Below are 25,006 nucleotides of genomic sequence, written 5' to 3'. Positions count from 1 at the left end.
TTTTATGTTTTACGAATGAATTTTTTATGTTGTTAAATGTCACAAAAAACATCAACGAAAATATAAATTAGAGTAACAAATAATAGAATACAATAATTATTTTTAAAATTTTGTTATTATTATAAGTACAACAATGGAAGAAAATAATTACAAAGTGACAGAATTAAATTACCATAATTAATGCTATAAAAGAGAACAAATAAAATTATGTTCTAAAAAATAGTAAGTAAAGAGAAACAAAAATATACTACAAATTATGTTGCATAGTACTCCAAGCAGAAGAAAAAAGTTGCATAAATAGACATAAAGAATAAGAAAAACGAATTGGTTAAAAAAGGTGTGACCAAGTAGAATCGAATCGAACTATTGACTTAATGGACAAGAGACAAGGTCTCCAACCAACTACACCACTCAATACACATGTTAGTGTTTGTTTACATATGTAATAATACTGTAATGGGAAAATTGATGGGGGACCAGGGCCCTCGGTCCCAACGTGGCTTCGCCACTGCATGGAATCAGACTCCTAATACCTAGAAAATATTGTGGAATGCGAATATTGGATGTGAAGAATGTACGAATAAAATTTGATATTACGAATTAATTATCTGTTGTCTAAAACTTCAACTTGAGTACTATATGATCCATTATCAATATATAAATTAGCTTATATATTAGCACCAAAAACTTTTCACCTTAAATAAGTAAAATAATGAAGTGAAATTTGAACCAGATCCCTACTTTAGTTTGTGGTCCTAAAATGCTTTTCCTACTTGATAAGACCAAAAGTCACATAATATTTGTTTATTTCAAGCTAATTTTTGAACCACATTCCCTGTCCCATGCAATAGTGAATTCACTGTACGGCTGGAACATTATTATTGGTTAAACCCCAATAATAAAATACTAAGTAGTATAGTGGAAATAGTAATGAATGTTATAATGGGCATATTGGGATATATTCCGAATTATGAATATTAATTATTTAGGATTCCAATAAAGAGTGAATCGGTATATATATTGACCATATTACCTCACAAACAGTACTCACTTAAGTTCACAGCCATTGGCAATTGAAGCTGACATTTTTATTCTTCATTTAGGTTTTACTCTCTCATGTTTTTTTATTTTATTTTATTTTTTATAATCTCTAAGAAATTCCATATTATTATTCTTGGTGTGAGTTGTACTATATCATATGTGTAAACAAAAAAACACAATACTCCTAAGGAGATAACGATGCTATATAGGAGTATATAATATATTCAAATGATACATATATTGATACTATCATTTTAATTAATTATTTAAAATCCTAAGCATGAAAACACGTGGGATGATTGTTCAAAGATATATGCATGACGAAAAATTCTAATTAATTGACAAATTTACGGAAATGGAGAGATTTTTCTATCTCGATTTTTTCTGAAGCGATGTAATATGTTGTTAAAGTTTTCCGAATAGTGAACAAATTAACTATTAATTACCTACTACTAGAATATATACAGATACTAATACTATTAATTAACTACCCTTTTACTCTGTTAGGGTACATAATTCACAGTATTATACAAATGCCATCAGCATGCCGTCATAACTCATAATTACAGCTCTAAATTAAAGTACGTACCTAACCTTAAGTAAGTTGAGCTGCAATTGAATCTCATCGATTTCTCATTTTTTAAACTTCATTTTTCATTCAAATTTCAAAAGATGCATGACAAACCAAAATAATTTGATCAAACTTCCCAGTTTTATAGTGAATTTACCCATTATTTTATCAAAAAACTTTGTATTTTATAGGGAATTATCCCCAAGTGCACGGGCTAGGAGAAAAAAAAACATAGTAGTTGAGAACTGAGTTTTCTAAATTTCAGTTAACTAGATCTTTATGATTTTAACTAATTTTGTCAGGATGGTAGAGATATGTACACAAATATTCACATAAATAACAAAATTTGATGATTTATAAATACATATAATTAAATTTGATTGGTGGGTGCTTTTCCTCCCCTTACAGCTCCGCCCCTCCAAAACATGAACATAAAATTAAACTGATTTTTATAAATATATGATTACGTTAAATACACGAGGCATAAACATAATTTGGAATGGCTACACTAATTTAATTACTTTCTATTTGTTGATTCTTTTTTTAAACAGGGCTTCTAGATATGGAAGGGATTAATGGAATTAGGTATTTGTATTGGTACGTAAATTTTGCAAGTCAATTATTGGTGACCACTTTTTCTAACTCTTTTTTTTCAAAAAAATTTTATGTGCAGCTTATTACTATATGTTTGATGTCACAATCTTGCCAATCTTGATGGTGTTAGGGGTTAACTGTTCAGCGGAAAACTCAGCACTTCAGGAAAATGACATATGGATTTATCTAAATCTAAATTACATTGAACTAATAAAGATATATGATGTCCTTTAAATAGGGAACCATTACTAATGGGACGCTAAGTAAAATATATCGTAATTATTTTAGATTATAATATTTGATTAATAATTTTTATTAATTTGTAATTTATATTGTAAGATAAGAGTGCCAATTTTAGATTATATATAATAGTTGATTACTAAGTTTTTATTAATTTATTATTTATATTACCTATAATATAAGAATGTCAAGTTTTTTGTGACAGGTCTTGTTGCAAGTCTGAAATAATTAGGACGGACTAAAGAGGAAAAAAAATGCATATTTTTGTGGAACAGATGAAGTATAATATACTCATATCCAAACTTTGTGAGTCAATCTAGGAATAAAATTAACTCTCTTGTACTGGTCGAACGAGGGAAAGAAAAGAATTAAAGAAAAAGAAAATAAGCCTAATTATAATTACTTTAAGCCATGTTTTTCTTGTCGTTCCAGAAACCAAACAATAATATTATGGTAATATATTCTGCATACTAGATTTCTCGGAAAGGATAAATTAAAAGATTCACATATCCATATATAGGTTATCGAGTAGGGTAGGTAATACATACATATAAATATGAGAGATAGATATGTACATATATAGTAATATGTGCAGCTAGACCTAATTAAGTAGTACAGGTAATCCAACATGGGTTTGGATTATAATCCTCAAAATTTGGTTCTTTTTAGGTTTTGTTTGGTAGCAACCAATGCGCTCTGCGCCAGGCACCTGTGCACCACAGTAATCCATAATTAACTTGCTAATCTAATTTTTAATCCATATTATATTAAACCAATTTGAGAGCAAACGTAAGAGGGGACCATCTATAAGCTTAGTTACTATAAATGAATAAAGAATTGCTTAAGTCCTTTTCTCTTTTCAATAATTAACTAGTACTATTTAATTAGCTGGAATTTAATTAACTATCAATTTAACACTGAGAAAGGTGACCTAACTCGCTTCAATTTACAATTTCACTAAATATTAAGTTGCCTGCAAAAGTGTGTGATGATACTGACTATGCAAACGATTTTTTAGCTACTTGCAATCGTATAATTATGTGTATGTTTGACTTGACATGATAAATTAAGATACTAGTATAATATAAAATTTAAAACTATGTTTTGAATTTAAACAAATATTTATTTTTGTTGACACAAAACTAGGACACCAGTCACGAAGTTGCATCCTCTACTTATAACCATCTTACAAACTCCAGATTAAAAATAAAACAATATATATTTAACATATATGCTCACATAGAGTAGTGATCTAGGGAAACCACTGCTTAAATGCATAACTAGAGAACACGAATTTAGTTGACTATAAGAGCGATTTAGTTCACTACAGGAAGAAGTGAACCAAAATGCATTTACAGCGAACTAAATCATTCACGAAGTAAATACTTTACTATAATGGTGTTTTGGTTCACTCCTTCATGTAGTGAACTAGATCACTCTTATAGTGAACTAAATCGCTCATATAGTGAACTAGATCATTTTGATCTAATGGCTGAAATTTGTTCTCTAGTTATACACTTAATATTAGTTATACTTTGATCATCTCACTGCTACATATATGTATAAATAGTTCATGTTTATTTAAATTTACACTGGCTTACTGAGATAACTCGAAGTCCCGACTTAATAGTTGACCATGGTACTTAAGCAGTAACACTTTCCCACCCATCTACGAGTTAATTTTGATGACATTATTAAAAGTAAATTACAGGCATAGACATATCTTAAAATGTGTATATATAGAGGTGAAGTAAGGGGGATGGCAACGTGTCTGTGTATATAGAAAGATGGTGGATAGCATAGGCCCTAACCAGTCAAACAAGCATCGATCTAATTATGCAGTAATTTCCGGCGAAGAGGAAGGCGCGGCGAAGGAGCAGGAGCGGCTCCTCCCCATCGCGAATGTGGGGAGGATCATGAAGCAGATCCTCCCGCCCAACGCTAAGATCTCCAAGGAGGCCAAGGAGACCATGCAGGAATGCGTTTCTGAGTTCATCAGCTTCGTCACCGGCGAGGCCTCTGACAAGTGCCACCGCGAGAAGCGCAAGACTGTCAACGGCGACGACATCTGCTGGGCTCTCGGGAGCTTGGGCTTTGATGACTACTCCGATTCCCTCAAGAGGTACCTAATTCGCTATAGGGAGACGGAGGGGGAGAGACTGGCCAATCAGAATAAGGCCGCTGCAGCTGAGACCGAGACCGCCTCCTCCCCGCTGCACTTCAGTTTCGATCTCATGGATAAGAGGAGGATTTAATTAGGGCTTTAACAAAAGTCAGCAAACAGGAGTTGAACATGTTTTCATTAAATCTGATTTTTAATTAATTACTACATCTTGTTGCTGCAAATTCTTCTTCTTCAAGTTGTTCTGAACAAGTTGGGGCTGTATGAATACCTAAAACTTACTAATTTTATTGCTTACTAGGAGTAATTTGGGTTTCTTAAGTTTGTGGAATTAATGCCTTTGAAGCTCGTTTTTGTATAAAACCAAGATTGGGATTTGCAGTTTTTGAATGTTTTATGTAATTAGTAGTATATTAATTTGCAGATAAGAAATTCGAATTAGGGTTAGTATTTCAGTGTTGTTTGAACTGGATTCAAGTCAAAGCAAGACGATTCAGCTCTTCTAGCCGCTCCATTTTGCACGTTTAATTTTGAAATAGTACATTAGATCCATCGCTTTATATTTCACTTTTCGTGAACATACCAAAATTACTAACAATTGACTACTGGAGTAGTATCTTTTTACAAATTAAAGAGAAATTAACAATATCAAGTACTCCCTAGCTACTACTACATACAAGGAGTTCACATGATTAGAAACTGTGAGGTTTTCTAGGTGAACTTGTTAGAGTTAAATAACCCTTGTGCGTCACTCCCCCATCCGGAATAAATCTAATCTCCTTCATTAAAATGGAATTCCATTAGTTCTCTATAACAAAAATAGAATTGTTCCGTCAAATACCCCTAAATTTTGTAATCCAGATGCTGCAGCTGCTTCTTCTCATTCAGTTACCTTTTTTAGCAAATTAAAAATATTTTGATGCATCTCGGAAAACGAGTTTATTTCTCTAAATAACTTTTAATATAGTAGATCAAAGCACTCTAGTCCAAATAAATGTGCAGTTGACACGTTGTTGTCCAGTTCGTGTATTCTTGAAAACATTGTTGTACACCCCAAGCATCTAAAATATCAAATTTGTAAGGTAAAGTACTCGACTTTTGTTGCACAATTAATTAATTATGCAATAAGAAATATAACTTGTGGTATTCCCAATTAGACAATGCAGAAACCCTAGATGCCGAAAGGGACCACTTATATATTACTCTCAAAATACTGTACTTGTGAATAGCTAGCTAGCTAGCTATGCGTCTCTCCCCATAAGATAATACTCCATGAAATAGTAGATCCGAACAATTAATTAATTTGCACCAAAAATGGGTGTTAGAGCATCCTTAACGCACGGGGCCGGGCCGCAATGAGCGAGTCTTGGCCCGTGCGTGCCATTGGAGGGGAAAAAGTTCCGGCCCAGGCCGGTCCCGGGGCTGCAGTTGCGGCCTGGGGACGCTCCCAGGGTCCGGCCTGGCCGGCGTTAAGTGTGCCCGGGCCGCAACGAACGCGTCCCGGCCCAGCGTTAGATGCTCTCCGGGCCGGGCCGCAAGTCCACAAAATTTTATTTTTTTTGAATTTTTGTCTATAAATACTTAACATTTGACCACCATTCTTCCACACTTTATCCATTTCAATCCTCTTGAATTCTTATATTTTCAGCTTCTATGGAGTGGTTTAACAGCGATGAACGTCAGATGAACGAGTTCGTCAACGCCAACAATTGGTACGTGCCGCCATCACCCCCATCGCATACGACGCCTAGTCCGGGGGTGGCTAGCAACATCGACATAACATCGTCAGTTAGCACTGATGAGTACGAGATCAGTGATATGGAGCCCGCTGAAGGGAGGGGCAAGGGCAAGTTTGCGGATGATGAGGGGCCGAAGAAGTATAGTCCGCACGAGACATTGTGGCTGGCCAAGAACTTCGCCGATGTCTCCGAGGATCCTATCATCGGCAACCAGCAGAGCGGCAAGGTGTTCTGGCAGCGGATTGTGGAGAAGTACAATGCTGGTCGTCCTAGAGGGTCGTTCGAACGTAGCTACGTGAAGCTGCGCAAGCATTGGAGTCGGGTCCAGAAGGAGATGAACAAGTGGAATGGCAAGTGGACCAACGTAATCCGGATGTGGCCGAGCGGGCACAGAGAGATGGACCTCGTGGAGAAGGCCAAGGCGGAGTTCTTCGCTAACGGGAAGAAGCACTTCAAGTACTTCGACGTTTGGAAGATTGTCAAGAAGAGCCCGAAGTACACCGGTGGGACCGAACCGACGACAAGTGGGGCGCCGAAGAGAACCAAAGTTTCCGCCGCCGGAAACTACTCTTCGAGCGAAGGAGGTCCGTCGATCGACCTCATCGTGACGGACGACGACGTCTTCTTCTCATCCCCTAGCACTCAAAGCCGTCCGATGGGAACAAGACGACAAAGAGGAAAGCGAAGGGGAAGGCAACTGCGAGCTACTCCGCTATGCCGCCACAGCCGCCCAATCAGTCTCTGGATAAGATCTCCGACTCTATGTCGGAGATGAGTATTACCTGGCGGATGAGCCAGCTGACGGAGTTGACATCGAGGGATACCTCGACAATGTCGGAGTTCGATCTCGAGTTGCACCATGAGATGATCGCCTACCTTTGCGCACAAATGAAGAAGTAGTAGTTTTATCCTTTTTAAAAAAATGTATGACTTGTATTTTTATTTTCTAGGATTTTTAATTTTCTTTGTCTAGGATTTGTAATTTTAGTTTCTACTAAACAATGTATTTTCCTGGTTTGAATTGTTCAACTTATTGCATTTACGAGTAAAATAGGTTAAAGTTGTGAATAGTGCAATTTATTAGTTGTGGCATGAGAGTCAAATTTAGAGGAATGATGACGTGGAGAAGACTTGGGGCCTGAATCCGGGCCAGGGTTAAGGATGCTCTTACCGATGGGATTTGGACGGATTATGATTCGTTGTTACTAGTCGATGGATTACCGATGAAATTGGCTTTCGGTAAATCCCCGTATGGATTATGCCGCAAAGTGAATGCAACAAAACTATTGTCAATTTCAGCAATTGATTGACCCGTAAGAAGATTTAGTAACTTATTTATTTTAAATTCAAAATCTTGGGTTTTACCAACGAATACTTGGTTGTTGTGATCTTAATGCTAATTTAGATTTGCCTTACTCTATTAGACCCTAACCCATCACTTGCATCTCTCACCTTTCCCCTCTCTTTCCTTCCATTAATTGTTACCACTCCACCATTGCCTACATTATATCTCTATCGCTTCGATTCCTCTCTCTTTGTCACTTGTCTATCTTTCTCTCTCGCCTCCACACACTGCCCGCCTCCAGCCTATCTACACCTCTATGCCTTAGCCACCACTGCATGTCGCTTTTACCCCTAAGTACTTTATTCCCTCATTTTTGGTGTGTGTGTATATGTTGTGTCTTGTGTAGTGTATGCGTGTCTACATGTCTTGTGTTGTTGCTAATTTGCTATTGTTGTCACTAATAGTTGTTGCTAATTGTTGAACTTAATGTTTTAATGAGTAGAGAGCTATGATATTGTTGTCGATTGTTGAAGAGCCTTTTAAGAGTTAAGTGTTACTACAAGGGTGAACCTCTTTTACCTTATATCCTCTTATATTATACTATAAACCATCCAAATTATATATAATTATGATCTAAACCGTAAACTAATTATAAAACAGGTAAAATAACAAGATCTGATCAAAAAATAAACTACTTCCACAGTATTAATTTCATGAACTCTTCATAAAATTCAATTATTAATTCAACATCTATCTACAACGGTCACTAATATAATCTAAATCAGGGTGGACACACTTGGCAAAAGTGGGTAGGGAAAAATCTTTTCTTAAAAAAATTATTTTCTACTTCTAAATTTTCAAAATTTTTAGAAAATCATGTTAATCCCTTACCAAGCCACTATTACTACTTCCAGCTTTTTACTACCAACTTTTTTTTGGATCCACCCTGATCTAAACCTCCCATCGAAGTATCTAGACTGTGGGGTAATAACTAATCCTTAACACATGCACATGCTGTTTGTAGCCCAAACCCTGACCCCAATCTGACCTCCCCCAATGCTCCAGCCCTACCTCGACCAGCAGCCCGACACGCCTCCGGACGACGGAGGATCTCCCTACGACACCGACGTCCGCGATTCCAAACCCTAGCCCTAGCCCGATCAAGCTCCTCCATCTCTCCTTCAACCAGGACTACGGCTGCTTCGCCACTGGCACCGATCGCTGCTTCAAAATATATAACTGCGATCCCTTCCGTCGTGATTTCGATGGAAACGGCGGGGGAGTTGGCGCCGTCGAGATGCTTTTCCGTTGGAATATACTTGCACTGGTCGGTGGAGGCGACTCGCCTCAGTATCCGTTAAATAAGGTCATGATTTGGGACGACCATCAGGGCAGGTGTATCGGGGAGCTTTCCTTCAGGTCTCAAGTACGCGGGGTTCGACTTCGGAGGGATCGAATTATTGTTGTTCTCGAACAGAAGATTTTTGTCTACAATTTCGCGGATTTGAAGCTGTTGCATCAAATTGAGACTATTGCCAACCCCATGGGGCTCTGTGCAGTCTCTCAGGTTGCGGGATCGTTTGTGCTGGTTTGTCCTGGCCTGCAGAAGGGGCAGGTTAGGGTGGAACATTACGCATCAAAGAGGACAAAATTCATCATGGCTCATGATTCCAGAATTGCGTGCATTACGCTCTCGCAAGACGGCAATATGCTCGCAACTGCTAGCACTAAGGGGACGCTGGTTAGGATATATAATACACACCATGGGAGTCTGCTGCAGGAGGTCAATTATTCTTTATGTTGTTGGTTTATTTGTCTTATAATGTAGGCCATTGGGCTTCAGTTGATTCTTTCAATGTTCGATAAAAGTGCTTCATCTCATGTTAGTTGATACATTCAACAGCAACAATTGAAACTATGTCAAAGTTTTTATGGTTGCATCCCATTAAGTTTTCTGGCTAGGGTGCAAATTAGATTTTGTGGCCAGCTTACCTTGATCAGAGTTAGTATGGTAATACTTGGTGACCCATGGACTGAGTTCAGTTCATGAAAAGCTATGGAAAGCAACCAGCAATTGATTTTTTTTGTCTTTCATTCATTTGACGAAGGAATTTTATTGTTGGTTAATTCAAAACATGGTCTTGAAGAAGAAGTGCTAAGAGCCATTTAGGTAACAAATCTGTTGGAATATGTGGGAGAGAGTGTGAATTTTGGAGTAGAGTATGCTGTCTGATATTCATAGTTCACATTGGTGTTCTTGCTTTAGTGGTCTGTTTGTGCATATATTGCTGTTACATGTTGGTGACAATGCTATTGTTCTGAAGTGGGAAAGAAAGCTGTATTCTGATTTTGTTTTCTATGTGTTGTGCCTTATTAAGTTTGTTTGTGTTTATGCTCTATCCATGGAAAAATGACCTAAGAAGAGCCCACTTGTAATATGCTGCAGGTCCGAAGGGGTGCAGATAGGGCAGAAATATATAGCGTGGCATTCTCATCCACAGCTCAGTGGTTGGCAGTGTCAAGTGATAAGGGAACTGTTCATGTTTTCAACCTTAAGGTTAATTCGGGGAATGTTGGAAGCGAGAGGTCAAACAGCCCTCCTGATAACCCTTCTGCTGTGATGCCAGGTTCTTCATTGTCTTTCATTAAAGGTATAATGCTGAGTTTTACTCTTATTAAATGAAATTGGCTCTCTTAATTTATTCTGGAGCCTGCTAATTGGTTGCCTTAGATTCATCTGAGTTTAGAAGGAAATTGGATTAGATTCTTTCCCACAAGTACTAATGTAAAATTGAATGAGAATTCTACAAAACAACTTACTACCGTGTAGTTTTTATAACATCATTAAAGCATTGTTGGAAACCGATTTTGTTATCTGAAATCTTCTTAAATCGTGCATGTCTGCCATTGTCAAATCTCGGATATTGCTTGGTTTTATTGTGTTGCTTTGTGGAGCTCTTTTCTAGGTTCCCTTGACAATTCTATTCGACTTCTTTCTTTGTCCCTTTTCTTTGTTTTCCTATTTGATAGCTGCAAAGCTAGTAGTTAGACCTGTTTATGCACCCTTCATGAGGAAACTGAGAGTACTGCCTTTCTTTGAACATTTCTAGGCCTACTTAATCAGTTTTCTTTTGTTTCATCAGGAGTCTTTCCGAAATATTTCAGCTCAGAATGGTCGGTGGCTCAGTTTCGTTTACCTGAAGGATATCAATATATTGTTGCTTTTGGTCAGCAGAAGAATACAGTAGTCATTCTTGGCTTGGATGGAAGGTCAGTTTTTCTTAAATCCAAGTAGTACTGCTTCAATCCGTTTAGAAGTTTTTATAGTTTACATGCAGCTACTAGGCTCCTCACTCCTGTATATAGAATTGGGCTCGAATAAATCACTAACCTCTGATATGACTGTTTCTAATCTAATATCAACAAATTGGGCTGACATGTTGAACTGGATAGACTGGGTTTCTGTCCTATACCTCAAGTAGAAGAAAAGACGAGTATTGAAGCACCACAAGAACTGTTAGATCTAAATAATGAAATAAGGATATATGGTTGTCACCCACTTCTCTAGGCGGTGATATGTTAACAATTACTTAGCCTTGTAAAGCTGATACATAGGTGGATTATTAAAGTTGGGTTGGCTAGGCGGGCATATGATGGTTGGAGCTGCAAAACTCTAAGCTTGGGAAATGATTTTTCTTATGAATCATTTCAGACATTCTTACAGTTATTAAGAAATTTGTCAAAATGAAATAAATGATGGACCGATGGCTGAGAATAAACTCTGAATTTGGAAGTATTAAATCAGACGGAACTGATGCAAGCTCTGAAATGATGATGCCTAGCAACTTCAGAGGGAGTATTAACAAAAGTTGAAATGCTATCTGTTTGTGTGGTGGACATTTTGCATTTGCGTCCCATAATATATTGCGTCTTAAATACTCTGTTTTAGCAACAGATATCTACTTGTGCACGTATCTTTATATGGACATCCAGTGAGATTCGGTCTCCAGTAAGTCATTGAGAGAGAAGAAAAGATAATGACTAGTTGGTGAATGTATATGCAGCTTCTACCGGTGCAAATTCGAGCCAGGGAGTATCACAATTTTCTGAAGCCAGAAGAAGCATTTTAGCAAGTCAAATACAATGCTACCCTCCCTGCCTCTGCGGCTAATGTTTTTCCCGATGATGTTGTAAATATCCACGGTAAATGAAACCAACGGAGTGAAACTGCTTAATTTATAACCAGTTTAGTATTGTAAAAAATGGAAATAACAATAATATCAGCTTCTACATTCAATTGTTTTATGTCATCTGCTGCAGTGCTTCACTAAGTTACACGTGATAAAAATGGTGTACTATTAAAGAAAGTGCTCATACTGTGGTAAAATTGGGACGATTTTTTATACACACAATATTAAAAGGATACAAAGGTTAATGGTCGAATCGATGGTTTGGTATTAGGAGTATTAATTACCTGTCCAACAAAAGAGTCATGTTGTCCCATGCTCCTCTCTTATTATGAAATCAGTCACGTTATCTCCATGCTCTTCATCTTCAATCAGTCGTTTATCGGTACGGTATACCGTACCGAAATGGGCATACGGTATGAGAAAACACGATACCGTACCTTGCCGATGCGGTATACCGGAAATTCGGTATATGAAAACCTGAAAACCGTTACCGTACCGACATTTCGGTATACCGTACCGTACTGCGGTATACCGCAAATCATAGCTATTTGATATATAAAAATATAAAATATCGAAAATAACATTTTATCTTAAATATAATATTATAAATAATAAATATGTTATATATATACCGTAATTTTGCGGTGTAATGCGGTATATACAAAATTCATATATTTTTCGTACCTAAATCAGTCGGTAAGGTATCATACCGTACCGAAAAATAGTATGATGTGAAGAAAACATAAAATTGCTTAATGGCTTCGCCCGGACTCGAACCGGAGACCTTCAGTGTGTTAGACTGACGTGATAACCAACTACACCACGAAACCAGATGACTTTGCACTCCCAATGATTTTACAAATAAGCATGGCAACAGCTAAACCATCTGATAACCTTGGCGGCTAAACTTTTCACTACACTGCACTATTCAAGAATTCATAATCAAGGACTCTAATGCACATTATCTAGCAATCGTATTTACAGTGCAGCTGCAGCGGCCAAAACTTGAGGCTGCCAGCTCAAACTTGGACTATGCTGCAACCCATATCCTTCTTAAGTCCTCTGTCAGCCATCAACTCCATCACTCTCCTCGCATCATTCCATTTCCCCTTCTCCGCATACATATTAGACAAGGCAACATAATACGCACTGCCCTCCGGCTGCAGCTCCACAAGTTTCCAAGCAGCAAATTCAGCCAACTCAAAGGCACCCTGAGCTCTGCAGGCAGCAGCTAAAGCTCCCCAACTACTCACAGAAGGTTCAAATGGCATCTCATTGATCAACCTACACGCCTCATTTAACAACTTAGCACGCGCCAAGAGATCAACCATACAGTTATAGTGCTCCACACTAGGTGGAACTCCATACTTCCCATCAACTAACGAAGAAAATATACGTTGCCCCATATCCACATCACCAATATGCACGCAAGCACTGAGAACACCAGTTAAAGTAGCAGCATTGGGTTTAATCCCTTCACATTCCATTCTCAAGAACCACCACAATGCTTCTTTCCCATTCTTGGACAGTGCTTGCCCTCTTATGACAGCATTCCATGTGTATACATTCTTCTCACTCATCTCCTCGAAAATGCGCAACCCTTCCTCAATCCTCCCGCATCTCCCATACATTTCAATCAACGATGTACCAAGAATGACATCCAGTTCCCACTCCTTCCTCTTCACATAATTGTGCAACCACACGCCCGTATCCAATGCTCCACAGCCTGCGCAGGCAGCCAAAGCATTCACTGCAGTCACCTGATTAGGCATCACGCCTTGGCTTCTCATCCCATCAAAAGCTAATAACGCATCATTAAACCTCCCAGAATCCTTAAACCCCGAGATCACGACAGTCCACGACACGACATCTCTCACGGGAATTTCATCGAACACCTTGAGACATATATCCATATCGCCAGCCGCAGAGTACAGATTGACCAAAGAATTCCCAACGTATAGATCGCGGAGAAAACCTAATTTGATAATCTGTGCATGCACCGATTCCCCTCCTTGAATCAACTTCAAATCCGAGGCGGCTTTGAGAACGAAAGGAAAAGTGTAGTGATTGGCGGGAATGGAGTTTGTGTGCATGTGAGAGTAGATAATTGGAGAGGTGTGGGGAGCATTGGAATGAGAGAAGGCTCTGAGAAGGGTGTTGCAGACGAAGGTGTGGGGCCTGGTGTGGTTGTTTATGAAGAGGGGGAGGAAGGAAGCGGAAGTGAGGAGGTTGTGTCTGCGGCAGGAGGAGATGAAGGCGGCGGCGACGGTGCTGTCCGCGGTCAGATTCTGGACGATAAGCTGCGCTAGAATCTGAGAGACGTGCGAGGGAGTTGTGCACCGAGTGGTTAAGGAATGGAGGATTCTGATCATGACTCTCAATTGCTGAATAACTCAGATTTCAAATGGAAAGATCTCTTTATTGTGCTGTGAGTGTTGGAGTAGGAGATCCGTATTGGATTTCAAAGGGCAGAAGCAAAGAAAAATGCAGAAAAAAGAAGCAAAAATTCAAAACAAAAAATAATTATGCGTATCCGGGGAATCGAACCCACGGTACTATGATACCACTACACTAGATACGCTGATTTATTTTTAGAGTGTCCACAATGGTGGCCCTTGAAGGCCACCATTGTTGGCCCAGCCACGAAATGTGGCTCTCCATGGCCCTCCGCAATGGTAAATAAACAAAAACAACAACGGCCACGAAATGTGGCCCTCTCCCAAAAAAAATTTAATTTGTTTACTTTTTTTAATTATATTTTTTAATTTAACTACAACAAATTTAATTAGCCTAATAATTTGGAAAATAAACATAATTTAATAAAAAACGAATTAAAGTTAAATTTTCGTCGTATTATAGATAGAGGAAAATTATACAACGAAATTTTTTAAAAAACACTACACAAAAAGACGCCACCCTTCCTACTTGGTGGCGTCATCGGAATCCGGCACATCTTCATCACCACCTTCGTTGCCACCGCCACCGCCCCCACTGCCGGTAGCTCCGCCCGTCTCCGACCCATCGGCCCACCCCAACTCCGACCTCAATCTAAGAATGAGGTCGTAGCACATCTTCTTGGTGAGAGGGTCTGTCGACTTCTCGTACAAGGACAAGTTATCCCCAAGTTGCTTCATCATCTGCACCTCCAGTGTTTGAGCCAACGCCACGGTTGGTGATGGACGCGGTGCTGACGCGCTCGCAGCAGAGACTTGGGATGCGGTTCTAGCTTCCCGAATAGCGGCTTGTTGGCCCTGCGGGCGTTGGCGCCTCGACATTGTTGAGGGGGGCTCCTCCAACACATCGTCATTCAGGTCGAATGCACGTGAGTCGCTACCACTGCTGTAGGTGCCGTCGGCACGGAATTTTGTCCGCTTCCCAGTAGGACCGGTCTCATTATCGCAGATCGCCTTGAATTGAGGGGAGTCTCGGAGAAGCATATATTCATTCCAGTAGGTGAACTTGGGCCAGTCTTCAGTATTAAACAACTGATACGATAACGCCCGTACGTCGGCTTCGCTGCGGCCGCTTTCGGCATTCTGGAGTTGTCTCTCGTAAATGCTACTGAACCTCTTCACAGCTCTACAGATCCGGCCGAACTTCTTCCGGATATGGCCTTCATCACGCTCGGCACTGTCTGCTGGTTTGAAGCCGTTGTACACCGTCAGGACGCGCCTCCAGAAGCAAACGTCGGTCTAATCCGTACCGATGACCGGATTCATCGTGACCGCCTCCCAGGCCCGCGCAACAGCAAGAGATTCATCGTCGTTGTACAGGACCCCCGCCGAGCACCACCGCTCCGCCCGCCGCCTCGGCTCCCACCGCCGCCGCTTCCGCCGGGCCCCTGCTCTCTGTCTCCGCCGCGGCCTCCGCCGGGCCCCTGTTCTCCGTCTCCGCCATTTCGCCGCCCACGACCGCCGCCGCCGCCTCGTCTCCCCGCCGCCGCCGCCATTTCGGCCTCGGCCACCGCTTCGCCCCCCACCACCGCCGGTTCGGCCACCCCCGGTGGGGGCCTCCACCTCCACACTACCGGATGTCGGGGTCTCCGGTGTACCCATCAACTGTTCCCATGTGAATCTATCAGATTCAGACTAAAGAGATTGGGTGTATTGGAATTGGGAGGATTGAAAGTGCTGAGACGGGTTGTTGATCGCGTCCATATTCGGTCGGTAGTCACCGAACCCCGATTGTTGGCGAACCACGTTCTTCTGCTGATGGGAGGATGACTGAACACGGTATTGCGGCGATTGTGGACTCCACATCTGATTTGGGAAGTTGCCGTATCCCGAGTCTCCATACCCCGGGGAATCACCATCTCTACCTTGCATCTTTGGTAGGATTTTAATTAGGGTTTTGAAGTGTTCAAGTGTAAAATGGAGTGGAAAAAATGGAAATGGAAATGGAAATGGTAGGATTAATAAATATTTTCAAAAATAAAAAAAAAATTAAAATTTCGCGGCCCAGCCGCCGTTTCGTGGCTCCCTGCAGTGGTGGGCCACCGGCTCACACGGCTCAGCCGCGTGAAGGCCGCGGCCGCGGCTCTCTCGTGGCTCTCGGCCCTCAACCGCGATTCGTGGCTCTCTGCAGTGGGGGCCGCGCACCCGAGCCCTGGCCGCGGCTCCCCCACTGTGGACACTGGCACTACTTTACAATTAGTAATATTTGTTAGAATTAAAAATTTGAGTTAATCATTGTTGATCTTGTCCAGTCGTAATGAGTCTGATAATTTTAATTGGTTGAGTTGAGTCACGCAGCCAACTAAAATATAGTACTATTAATTTTATAATATTTTTAAAAAATATATACATTAGTTTTATTTTTCAGATTCTACTATTATATTTTGAAAAATGCTAATGAATATCCATATGATATACATGAAAAAAGAAATACGCATAAAATAAATAATAACTTGTAATAAAAAGAAAAAGGATGCAGCACACAAAGATACGTAGAAAAAAGGACTCAATCCTTTATGTCGTCCCGCCACATCCTGCTGCCTCTCTGCAATACGAGTTGGTGTGTTTCATTGTGGCGGAACGGCCTCGTTAAACCACATTGCTTATATCCTTACAAATCAATTTTTAAACAAGATAAGCACGGGGATTATTAGTGCTACACGCGGTCAAACCTCATTATTTCAAGTCACCTTCAATGCTACTGTAACTTGCTTAATGTGGAAGAGTTATTGTTGTTTCTCATGCATTCTAATTTGTCATTTTCAGCTTTCAATCTTTAATTGCATCCCTTTTCCCACAATGCAAAATAAAGATATCTTTTTGGCATGCCTTGTTTTCTATGACTAGATTCAGACAACATGAGCGTGCCCTTGTCTGCATAATGGTGTCTTCCATTATCATCATCAACCTACAATCATTCTTTCTCTTTCCATTTCACCCAGATATACACCGTTCGAGGTTGAAGGGGAGTCAGAAGGCCAAGTTGTGCTGCCATATGCACAATTCCGTTCCACCAGGCCGCGAATTGGGCGTGCGAGAAGCGGGAAGTGTCCGCCATTGTGGTTGTCATGTACGCCACCATAAGTGTGTCCGAGCCTCCCCGAGAGCCCGATCCCGAGGCCGCCTTCGCCTCAGCCCTTCCTCGCTCTAGCCGCTTTCGCCGCCTTCGTCCCTTGCGGCCGACGGCACCCACGGCTGGATCCTCCAGCATCGCCGACCGTACCCGCAAACTCCTGCGATTCAGCCTCATGTGGGCTGATGCCCTCAGCGGTGTCACCACCAGACGAGTATTGGCCACTCGTCGTATGCTTCGTGCGCTTCGAGTTTGAGCCCGTGCTGGAGCGGAAACCGCCGGCCCACCATTCCTCGTCCTTCACGGCCTGCCAAACATCAACAAATCTGAATTGTTGACGGGTGTCCTGGTAGTAGGCGCGCAAAGCGGACGTCAAAATGTCGGTTGCCGTGGCGCCGCTTTGGTAGCACGCCGCTTCGGCCGAGTAGAGGCCGCAGAATTTTTTGACCTGTCGGTCGACTCGGTCAAAGTGAGAGCGGAGCATTTTATATTTGCGCTTGCGGGAGCCTTTCGGCTTTATCTGGTGGTAGACCTCGCAGACCTTTTCCCAGAAACACTTCCGGGGTTGTTGATTCCCGACGATGGGATCGTACGAGACGGTGATCCAGGCGTTGTACACCGCCAGCGTTTCGTGGTTGCTGTACGGATGCCGGCCTAGGTCCTCTTCCTCTTCTTCCTCATCCTCCTCGTCCTCGCCCGACTGGGGTTGTACACCGCCTCGTCCACCTCCACCGCCTCGGCCTCCTCCCGGCATTGGATCAACGGGAAAATCCTTCCGGATCTGGGATAATCCCTGCGAATACCGCGGGGCGGAGGGACGGGCATATGCATCAACGTCAAAGTTGGGTAGTTGGTACCCCCCGGCGTCGCCGAACCCTGGGTCCCCGGCGTCGACGCACTGGAACCGCCCAATGTGTTGATCATGGTCTCCCAATCGCCGAAGGCGTTGAGATCCCACCCGCCGGAGCCGGAGCCACCGTAGTTGCCTTCGCCGGACATCTTGTGATGAGAGGAAATTGAGATGATAGAAGAATAAATGTGTAGTTGTGTGTAAAATAAGGATGAGTGTAGGAGTATTTATAGAGTAAAAAAATTAATTTAAAAATAAAAAAAGTAAAAAAAACAAAAAATGGTATTATTGCCGTTAGAAAAAAATTTAAATTTATTTTTTATTTATTTTAAAAAAAAAAACGAATTTTTTTAAAAAAATATTTATTGCGTCAGCACGTGAAGACGCCCACTCGCGGGCTGGCGAGTGGGCATCACGCACGACGCCGGGTCGCGCCACGTTGCATAGGCGCGTGGCGAGACGGCCCGTCGCGTGTCTCGTCGACACGGGACGCGGGACGGGACGAGACGGATGCTGCAACGCGGCGCGCGACGGACCCGTCTCTCCGGGACGGGTCGCGGGACGCCGGCGCGCCGCGTAGTGGATGCTCTTAGTTCATACGGCCTTATCCATTCTACTTTCATTTATTCACATATTTTTCGTCGCATTGCAATCACAATTAGGGTTTTGTTTTATAACTTATAATTATGTTGAGGGCCATAAATTGATATTTCTATGTAACACTATCAATTAATTAATCACATAACGAATATTAATTAGTATACGAATCGAAAATTAAAAACAAAGAAATGAATCAGTTTCATCTGTCTTTTTTTGGGGGTTCCTCCATTATATTTTGTTGATATATGGTAGTACCCAAAAAAGGGAGCTCTAGAAAACCATTTAATGAAAACATCTACTATTGATGGTGAACACAATATGAATCTAATCCACATCACAAGATATATAATGGAATCTATAAAATGAAAGGAAAATGGAAATCTATATGCATGTATACTTGTAGATGCAAACTCATATTTCAACTCTAAAAAATTTCATGATCCGTACGTTATTAATGTGGTGTTGCATGATGGCAATGTTGTACTTGAAAATACTTGTTGGTTTCTTTATCCATTATGAAATATCCATGCATTATTGCTCTCCCAAGTGGATATATCGTGGCCACTTCACAAACAAATTTCATCATCGTCAAATGCCTTTTTACCTCTATATTCACCCCAACCTAATCAATAATTATTGATTAGGTTTTAATATTGTTTATTAGACATGGTCGTTACATTACGCCATCTGTTGGATTTCTGATTATTTGTATTCTACTATTATTAATAGATGAAATATGAGATGAATAAAGAAAATTATTCTTGGATGAGCTGACTTAATTAGATTAGTTTTGCAGAAAATTATTGTCATGTCCTTTCGAAAAAGATAAGTGGTGAATGACAAAGCAATAGCTCCTTTGTATTTTTTGTTTTTATTAGTAGTAGTACTCCGTATAATTTTATTTCTCTATTTTATGATCAATGGTCAGGGTTCTTTATTGTGCGCAAGAGGCTAACGTGAAATATGTCAACTTACTTTTACTAGTTGTTTTTAACATTAACGTCACATTATAAATCTTGTAATTTTGATAATTTCAGACTATTTATCATGTTTGTCGGATCAATTTGGCAAAATAAAAAACACAAATCGTGTGAAAATTGTAAAATTTGTATGGTTAATTAGCGAATGATCTCGAATTGTAAACTCGGATTTTGCTTGTTTAGTATGTATAAAGTAATTAGGGATATATAGAGGATTACTAAACGGATTAATCCGATCTGAATAAATAGCATTAATTCCACTAAATCAATTTGATAATAATAACACACGTAATTTTGTTGAAAATAATAACAAAATCATTTTAATGACGGAAGCAGCCTTTTTCAAGAATAAGACAAACCAAAATGTGGGACAACTATTCACAACCTCTCATATTGCTTTTAATTGAGAAAATATTCTGCAAATGCATATCCATAATCCATCTAAGCTAGCAACAAACAATAGTATTCTTTAACTCTATTATTCCTCATTACACTGCAGCTAATTAAATACGATTCACTTCCATAGTGCTTTCTTTTCTAGATGAATATGATCATTCAGGAAAATAAAGGTGATAAGGACCTCCTAAATAAATCCATGATAAAACAAAGAGATATAATTAGATTGCCAAGAAGGAAGGAAGTGATAAATTATATATATGTGCTATCAATAAAACTCATTCAGATTCAAATCAATTTTGAATAATTGTTTGACTATGCTGACACTGATTTGCAACTACAAAACAAAATCCTTATTGAAATCTTAAAGGATACCACAATTTTCTTAATCACTGTAAAATTTATGAGGTTGAAAATAAAACAATTGTAATACTACAAGTATTTGGGAAAAGACTTGATTAACATTGATCATTGGTGTAACTTTTGGGTACACGATGGGCCGTTTATTAGGAATCCGAATCTAGAAAAATGGGCTTTGAGAGAATCCAGCCCATTAATTATGTACTAGAAATAGAATTACTACTATTATTTAAATTAAATAAAAATAAAATATCGGCGGATGGTAGCAACCGTTACAGTTTAGAATTTTGGATAAACCGATAGATATTGCCTATGAATTATTATTCTGAATGGCGGCGGCAAATTTTGCACCACTCCACCACCACCATTTCCGCCGCTGCCCGTCCCCGCCAAATTCGAGCACGTTGTTGATATCAAAGGCGTGTTTCCTTAGCAGAAATTTTTCATCCTCTTACTCGTTTTCTGCGTCGATCCAGCCCGCCAAAATCACTCGTGGACACTTAGTTAATTGCTCTCCGTCGCCTTCCCCGGAAGTTAGTGCCGCCACGGCTGAGTCATGTGTTAATTTGGGACTATCGCTTTTCTCCAAAGGACAGGTACTTGTTTTAAACTAAATTATCTCTTTTTTTCGCATTGTTGAAGGTATTTTTGTAATTGGTTATTGATTTAGGATGCTATTGCAAAGTAGAGTATTGGATATGACCAGTCTGTGTAGACTTGCAGTATTTGTATTTCGTTGATTTTACTAGGATTAATAGTCAAGTTGTTTTTATCTGGATTGGAGCTTGTGTGAGCTATGCCTATTTAATAATTATCCAAGTTAAATGAATTTCTAAGCTCGGTTGAGATAAGGTTTGAATTTCAAATAGGAAATTTCATGCACATTACGCGTACACTCATTGTGGCTGTATATGTTTCATCATGGGAGTAAAACCTGAAGAATATGTGAAAGAGATTCTTCTTCTTCTTAATGGGCCTCTAATTTCAAAGATTGATATTTCGAGGGGAGTTCTTCCAAGTTTTAGTATCAATTTCTTCGAGTTATATTCCAGGTTAAGGATGCTCTTGAACAGTTTGACACTGCTCTCACTTTGGATCCTAACCCTGTGGAGGCTCAAGCTGCGCTGTATAACAAAGCTTGCTGCCATGCCTACAGGTAAAATTTGTGTTCTTTGTTGAAATCGTGTTTCCATGGGAAGGATGCAAGACAAAGCCAATCTAGTCTCTTTCTGATTGACAATTTAGAAGCTGCTATACTATGCCGGTGTAGAATTTTGGGTCAGGTTCAACTATGTATAAATTTGATCATTTTGCATTGATGAGGAATCTTTTTTCCCTTCTGTTATGTGTTGAAAGGAGGAAGCCAAGAAAGCTGCTGAATGTTTACGAACAGCTTTGAGAAAATATGACCTCAAGTTTGGAACCATTCTAAATGATCCTGATTTGGCCTCATTTAGAGCTATGCCTGAATTCAAGGAATTGCAAGAAGAGGTTAGCTTCTCAATTATTGCCACCTTTTATTTTGCATATATTTCTATTTTTCAAGATATTCCAATGTATTTCAACCGCTATTGTACACTAGGTAAAATCTTGCACCATTTGTCATTGCAACTTCACCTTATTTTAAATATTCTTCACATCATATCAACCTCCAACTCCTCCACCTTCCCCAAACAACATTTTACAATTCTTACCAATGGTACAACGTTCCTACTGCCATCAACAGGCCAGAATGGGTGGAGAGGATATAGGCTATGGCTTTCGAAGGGATCTGAAGCTCATTAGTGAGGTCCAGGCACCATTCCGTGGGATTCGCAGATTTTTCTATGTGGCATTCACAGCTGCTGCGGGAATCTCATTGTTCTTAACCATACCTAGACTATTTGCTGCAATCAAAGGTGGTGATGGTGCTCCTGACCTGTTACAGACATCTGAAAACGCAGGAATAAATATCGGAGGTAAAGTATAATGTCTAATGTATATTGTCATTATTGTGTAATGTATAATGTGTGCATGACATAAAATCATGCCCAAAATAACAGAAGTCTTTCAAGAAATTAATTAAGTTTTTGACTCAGCATGGTGCAGGTATTATTGTTTTTGTGGCTTTATTCTTATGGGACAACAAAAAGGAGGAGGAACAGATTGCTCAAATTACGAGGAATGAAACACTATCAAGGCTTCCTCTGCGCCTTTCGACAAACAGGATTGTTGAACTTGTGCAGCTACGGGACACAGCAAGGCCTGTTAGTGACCATTCTTCTCTCATTTTTTCTCTAACACGGTTTCAAACATTAGGGGATTAAGTTGTTACAGAGAAAAGACCCCTCTACGAACTCTGTTTGGCCATCATATCCTATCTGGATGTTACAACTGCTTGTTTAAAACGACCTCAGGCATTTTCTGTCAACGTTTGTTGTAACATTTCCTCAAATTTTTTTATAATTTTTGAAGTTGAATTTTTTATTCAAATTCCTTTTTAACCTATTAGAAATGAGGCTTAGTTTATGTTGTAGTGCCTGTGTTCTTTTGATCCTATTGAGATTTGAGGGTTCACAAGTACCCACACTTTGCTTATATCCTTCTATCATTTGGCATTAAGTCTGCTACCAGCTGTAGGTTATTTTGGCTGGTAAGAAAGAGACAGTTGATTCAGCCATGCGAAAGGCAGAGAGGTTTCGAACAGATCTTCTCCGGAGAGGAGTTATACTGATTCCTGTTGTATGGGGTGAAAGGAGAGAACTGCTGGCAGAGAAAAAAGGCTTTGGTCTTTCTCCAAAAGCAGCTGCTTCTCTCCCATCAATTGGGGTAAGACACTTAAACAGGGCTTGAATTGTTTGTCATGGAATCTGAGTGACTCCTCCTAATATTGCATGGTGTCAATGGTGTTGCACCTTAACCATCTGACAGAGGTTTATCAAGTTTTTGTTGGTCATAATATAGTTAATGGTAGTTCTTTCATATTCGTATGATTGACCTGTCATGGCCTTTACCGAAAAAATGCTTTTCTCCTGTTTGAGAGAAAAGATCATTCTACTTATTGTTCTACCTTCCCTTGAACATATATCAAAAAACAGTGTGTTCTGATTGATTTGTTCTACTTACATTTTGCTAGGAAGATTTTGATAAGCGAACTCAATCAGTTGTTGCAAATTCAAAAATCAAAGCTGAGATTCGATTCCGAGCAGAAGTGGTATCACCTGCTGAATGGGAAAGGTTGGTACTTGCGAGATTATGAATGTCTTTTGACTAAGCTCTCTCGATTAGCAAGAAAAAGAAAAGCATTGCTGTAATTTTCTTGGTAACTGTTACCACAATTTTACTCGGAACGCTCCATTGATGGCATATGATAATTTTTCCTTCATACTGTATTTCCTATCCGAGAGTAGGATATTCCAGTAAGAAAATGTTTATTAATGTGCATGATTTTTGAATCACGTAAAGCTTTTAAACCAAATATGGACTTAGCCTTTTTACTTCCAGGTGGATAAGAGATCAACAAGAGGCTGAAGGCATAACTCCGGGTGAAGATGTGTACATAATTCTCCGTCTAGATGGCCGTGTTCGAAAATCAGGGCTGGTTAGTGATTCTTTGCTAATTACAATCCTCATAAGCTGTGAAATCTTTTTATGCAACCAATGAAAAAAAAAATCACCAGCTTTCAAATGAAACTCTTCATTGTGATTTGTGAATGTATTGGTGGAGAAGGGTATCTTTATCTGTGCTCCAAACCTTGTTCTGTTGCATTAGCCGTACTAAAGATCACTCTAAGCAACTAGCTGGTCAGGATTGTGAGACGTTGAGGCTTAAGTCACGGATCAGTTTTTTTTTTTTTTTTGGCTTTTACTAGGGGCTTACAAATTAGGATTAAGTGTGTCAATTCTAAAAATCAATATATCCTATCCACCATAAAAATGCGACAAGAGCATTAGTGAAGTTGATTCATCAAAGATCAAAGTCTCCCACTAGAATATGGACATTTTTGGCATTCATATTGCTGCTATTTTTTATGGCCATTGCTGTTAGCTTAAATATGTAAATTTTATCGAAGAGTCTTGATTCGGAGATCAATATATTTGATTTCCATGTTGAGATAGTAAGCATTTGGTTTGCAGGGAATGCCTGATTGGCAAGAAATTGTGAAGGAGGTGCCCCCAATGGAAGATCTCTTGAGCAAGCTGGAGAGATAAACCAATCCTTTTACGCGTTGGAGGGTGCAAAAACAGCTAGTTGAGATTAAATTAATTCTATTCTATGCTGTTGTTCTATGCATCCATACGTGAGTTTCGTATGAGAAAATATTGTACTCCATATTTCTTTCTCACAAAACGTTTACTTAGTAGGAGTAGAGTATATTTTGTTTCAGAATTGAAAGAAAAACATGGAATTTTCACATCCCAATCAATTTTTGTATCTGAAACAATGAATAACTAACCTAACTCAATTGCAAAGAAGAGAGTGAAATTTGTGGTTACATAGAACATATGTGATGATGAGAGAAACGAGGATGG

At 39.7% G+C, this 25,006-nt stretch overlaps 3 protein-coding genes, 1 non-coding gene and 1 pseudogene across 4 annotated transcripts; 3 read left to right on the top strand and 2 right to left on the bottom strand.

Moving 5' to 3' along the window:
- Window positions 1-4,206: 4,206 nt before the first annotated feature.
- On the top strand, window positions 4,207-4,926 carry LOC121770500 (nuclear transcription factor Y subunit B-5-like). Its single transcript, XM_042167220.1, has one exon. It carries the CDS (start codon window positions 4,234-4,236, stop codon window positions 4,699-4,701), a length of 468 nt encoding a protein of 155 aa, XP_042023154.1. The 5' UTR covers window positions 4,207-4,233; the 3' UTR covers window positions 4,702-4,926.
- Window positions 4,927-6,221: 1,295 nt separating this feature from the next.
- On the top strand, window positions 6,222-11,865 carry LOC121793087 (annotated as a pseudogene).
- Window positions 11,866-12,514: 649 nt separating this feature from the next.
- Window positions 12,515-14,323, bottom strand: LOC121781136 (pentatricopeptide repeat-containing protein At5g66520-like). Its single transcript, XM_042178838.1, has one exon. It carries the CDS (start codon window positions 14,152-14,154, stop codon window positions 12,802-12,804), a length of 1,353 nt encoding a protein of 450 aa, XP_042034772.1. The 5' UTR covers window positions 14,155-14,323; the 3' UTR covers window positions 12,515-12,801.
- Window positions 12,539-12,612, bottom strand: TRNAV-AAC. The gene has a single exon. It is a non-coding gene; the product is annotated as a tRNA-Val (tRNA).
- Window positions 14,324-20,778: 6,455 nt separating the features above from the next.
- Window positions 20,779-24,915, top strand: LOC121758919 (protein LOW PSII ACCUMULATION 1, chloroplastic-like). The gene is made up of 9 exons (XM_042154358.1): window positions 20,779-21,090; window positions 21,547-21,650; window positions 21,850-21,985; window positions 22,221-22,452; window positions 22,583-22,740; window positions 23,114-23,302; window positions 23,610-23,710; window positions 23,978-24,074; window positions 24,611-24,915. Exons 1-9 carry the CDS (start codon window positions 20,824-20,826, stop codon window positions 24,683-24,685), a joined length of 1,359 nt encoding a protein of 452 aa, XP_042010292.1. The 5' UTR covers window positions 20,779-20,823; the 3' UTR covers window positions 24,686-24,915.
- Window positions 24,916-25,006: the final 91 nt, after the last annotated feature.

The sequence above is a fragment of the Salvia splendens genome, chromosome 2 (assembly GCF_004379255.2).
Source record: "Salvia splendens isolate huo1 chromosome 2, SspV2, whole genome shotgun sequence".
Lineage (NCBI taxonomy): Eukaryota > Viridiplantae > Streptophyta > Magnoliopsida > Lamiales > Lamiaceae > Salvia > Salvia splendens.
The sequence above is the reverse complement of the archived record's forward strand: the minus strand, read 5'-3'. Positions and strand labels throughout refer to the sequence as shown.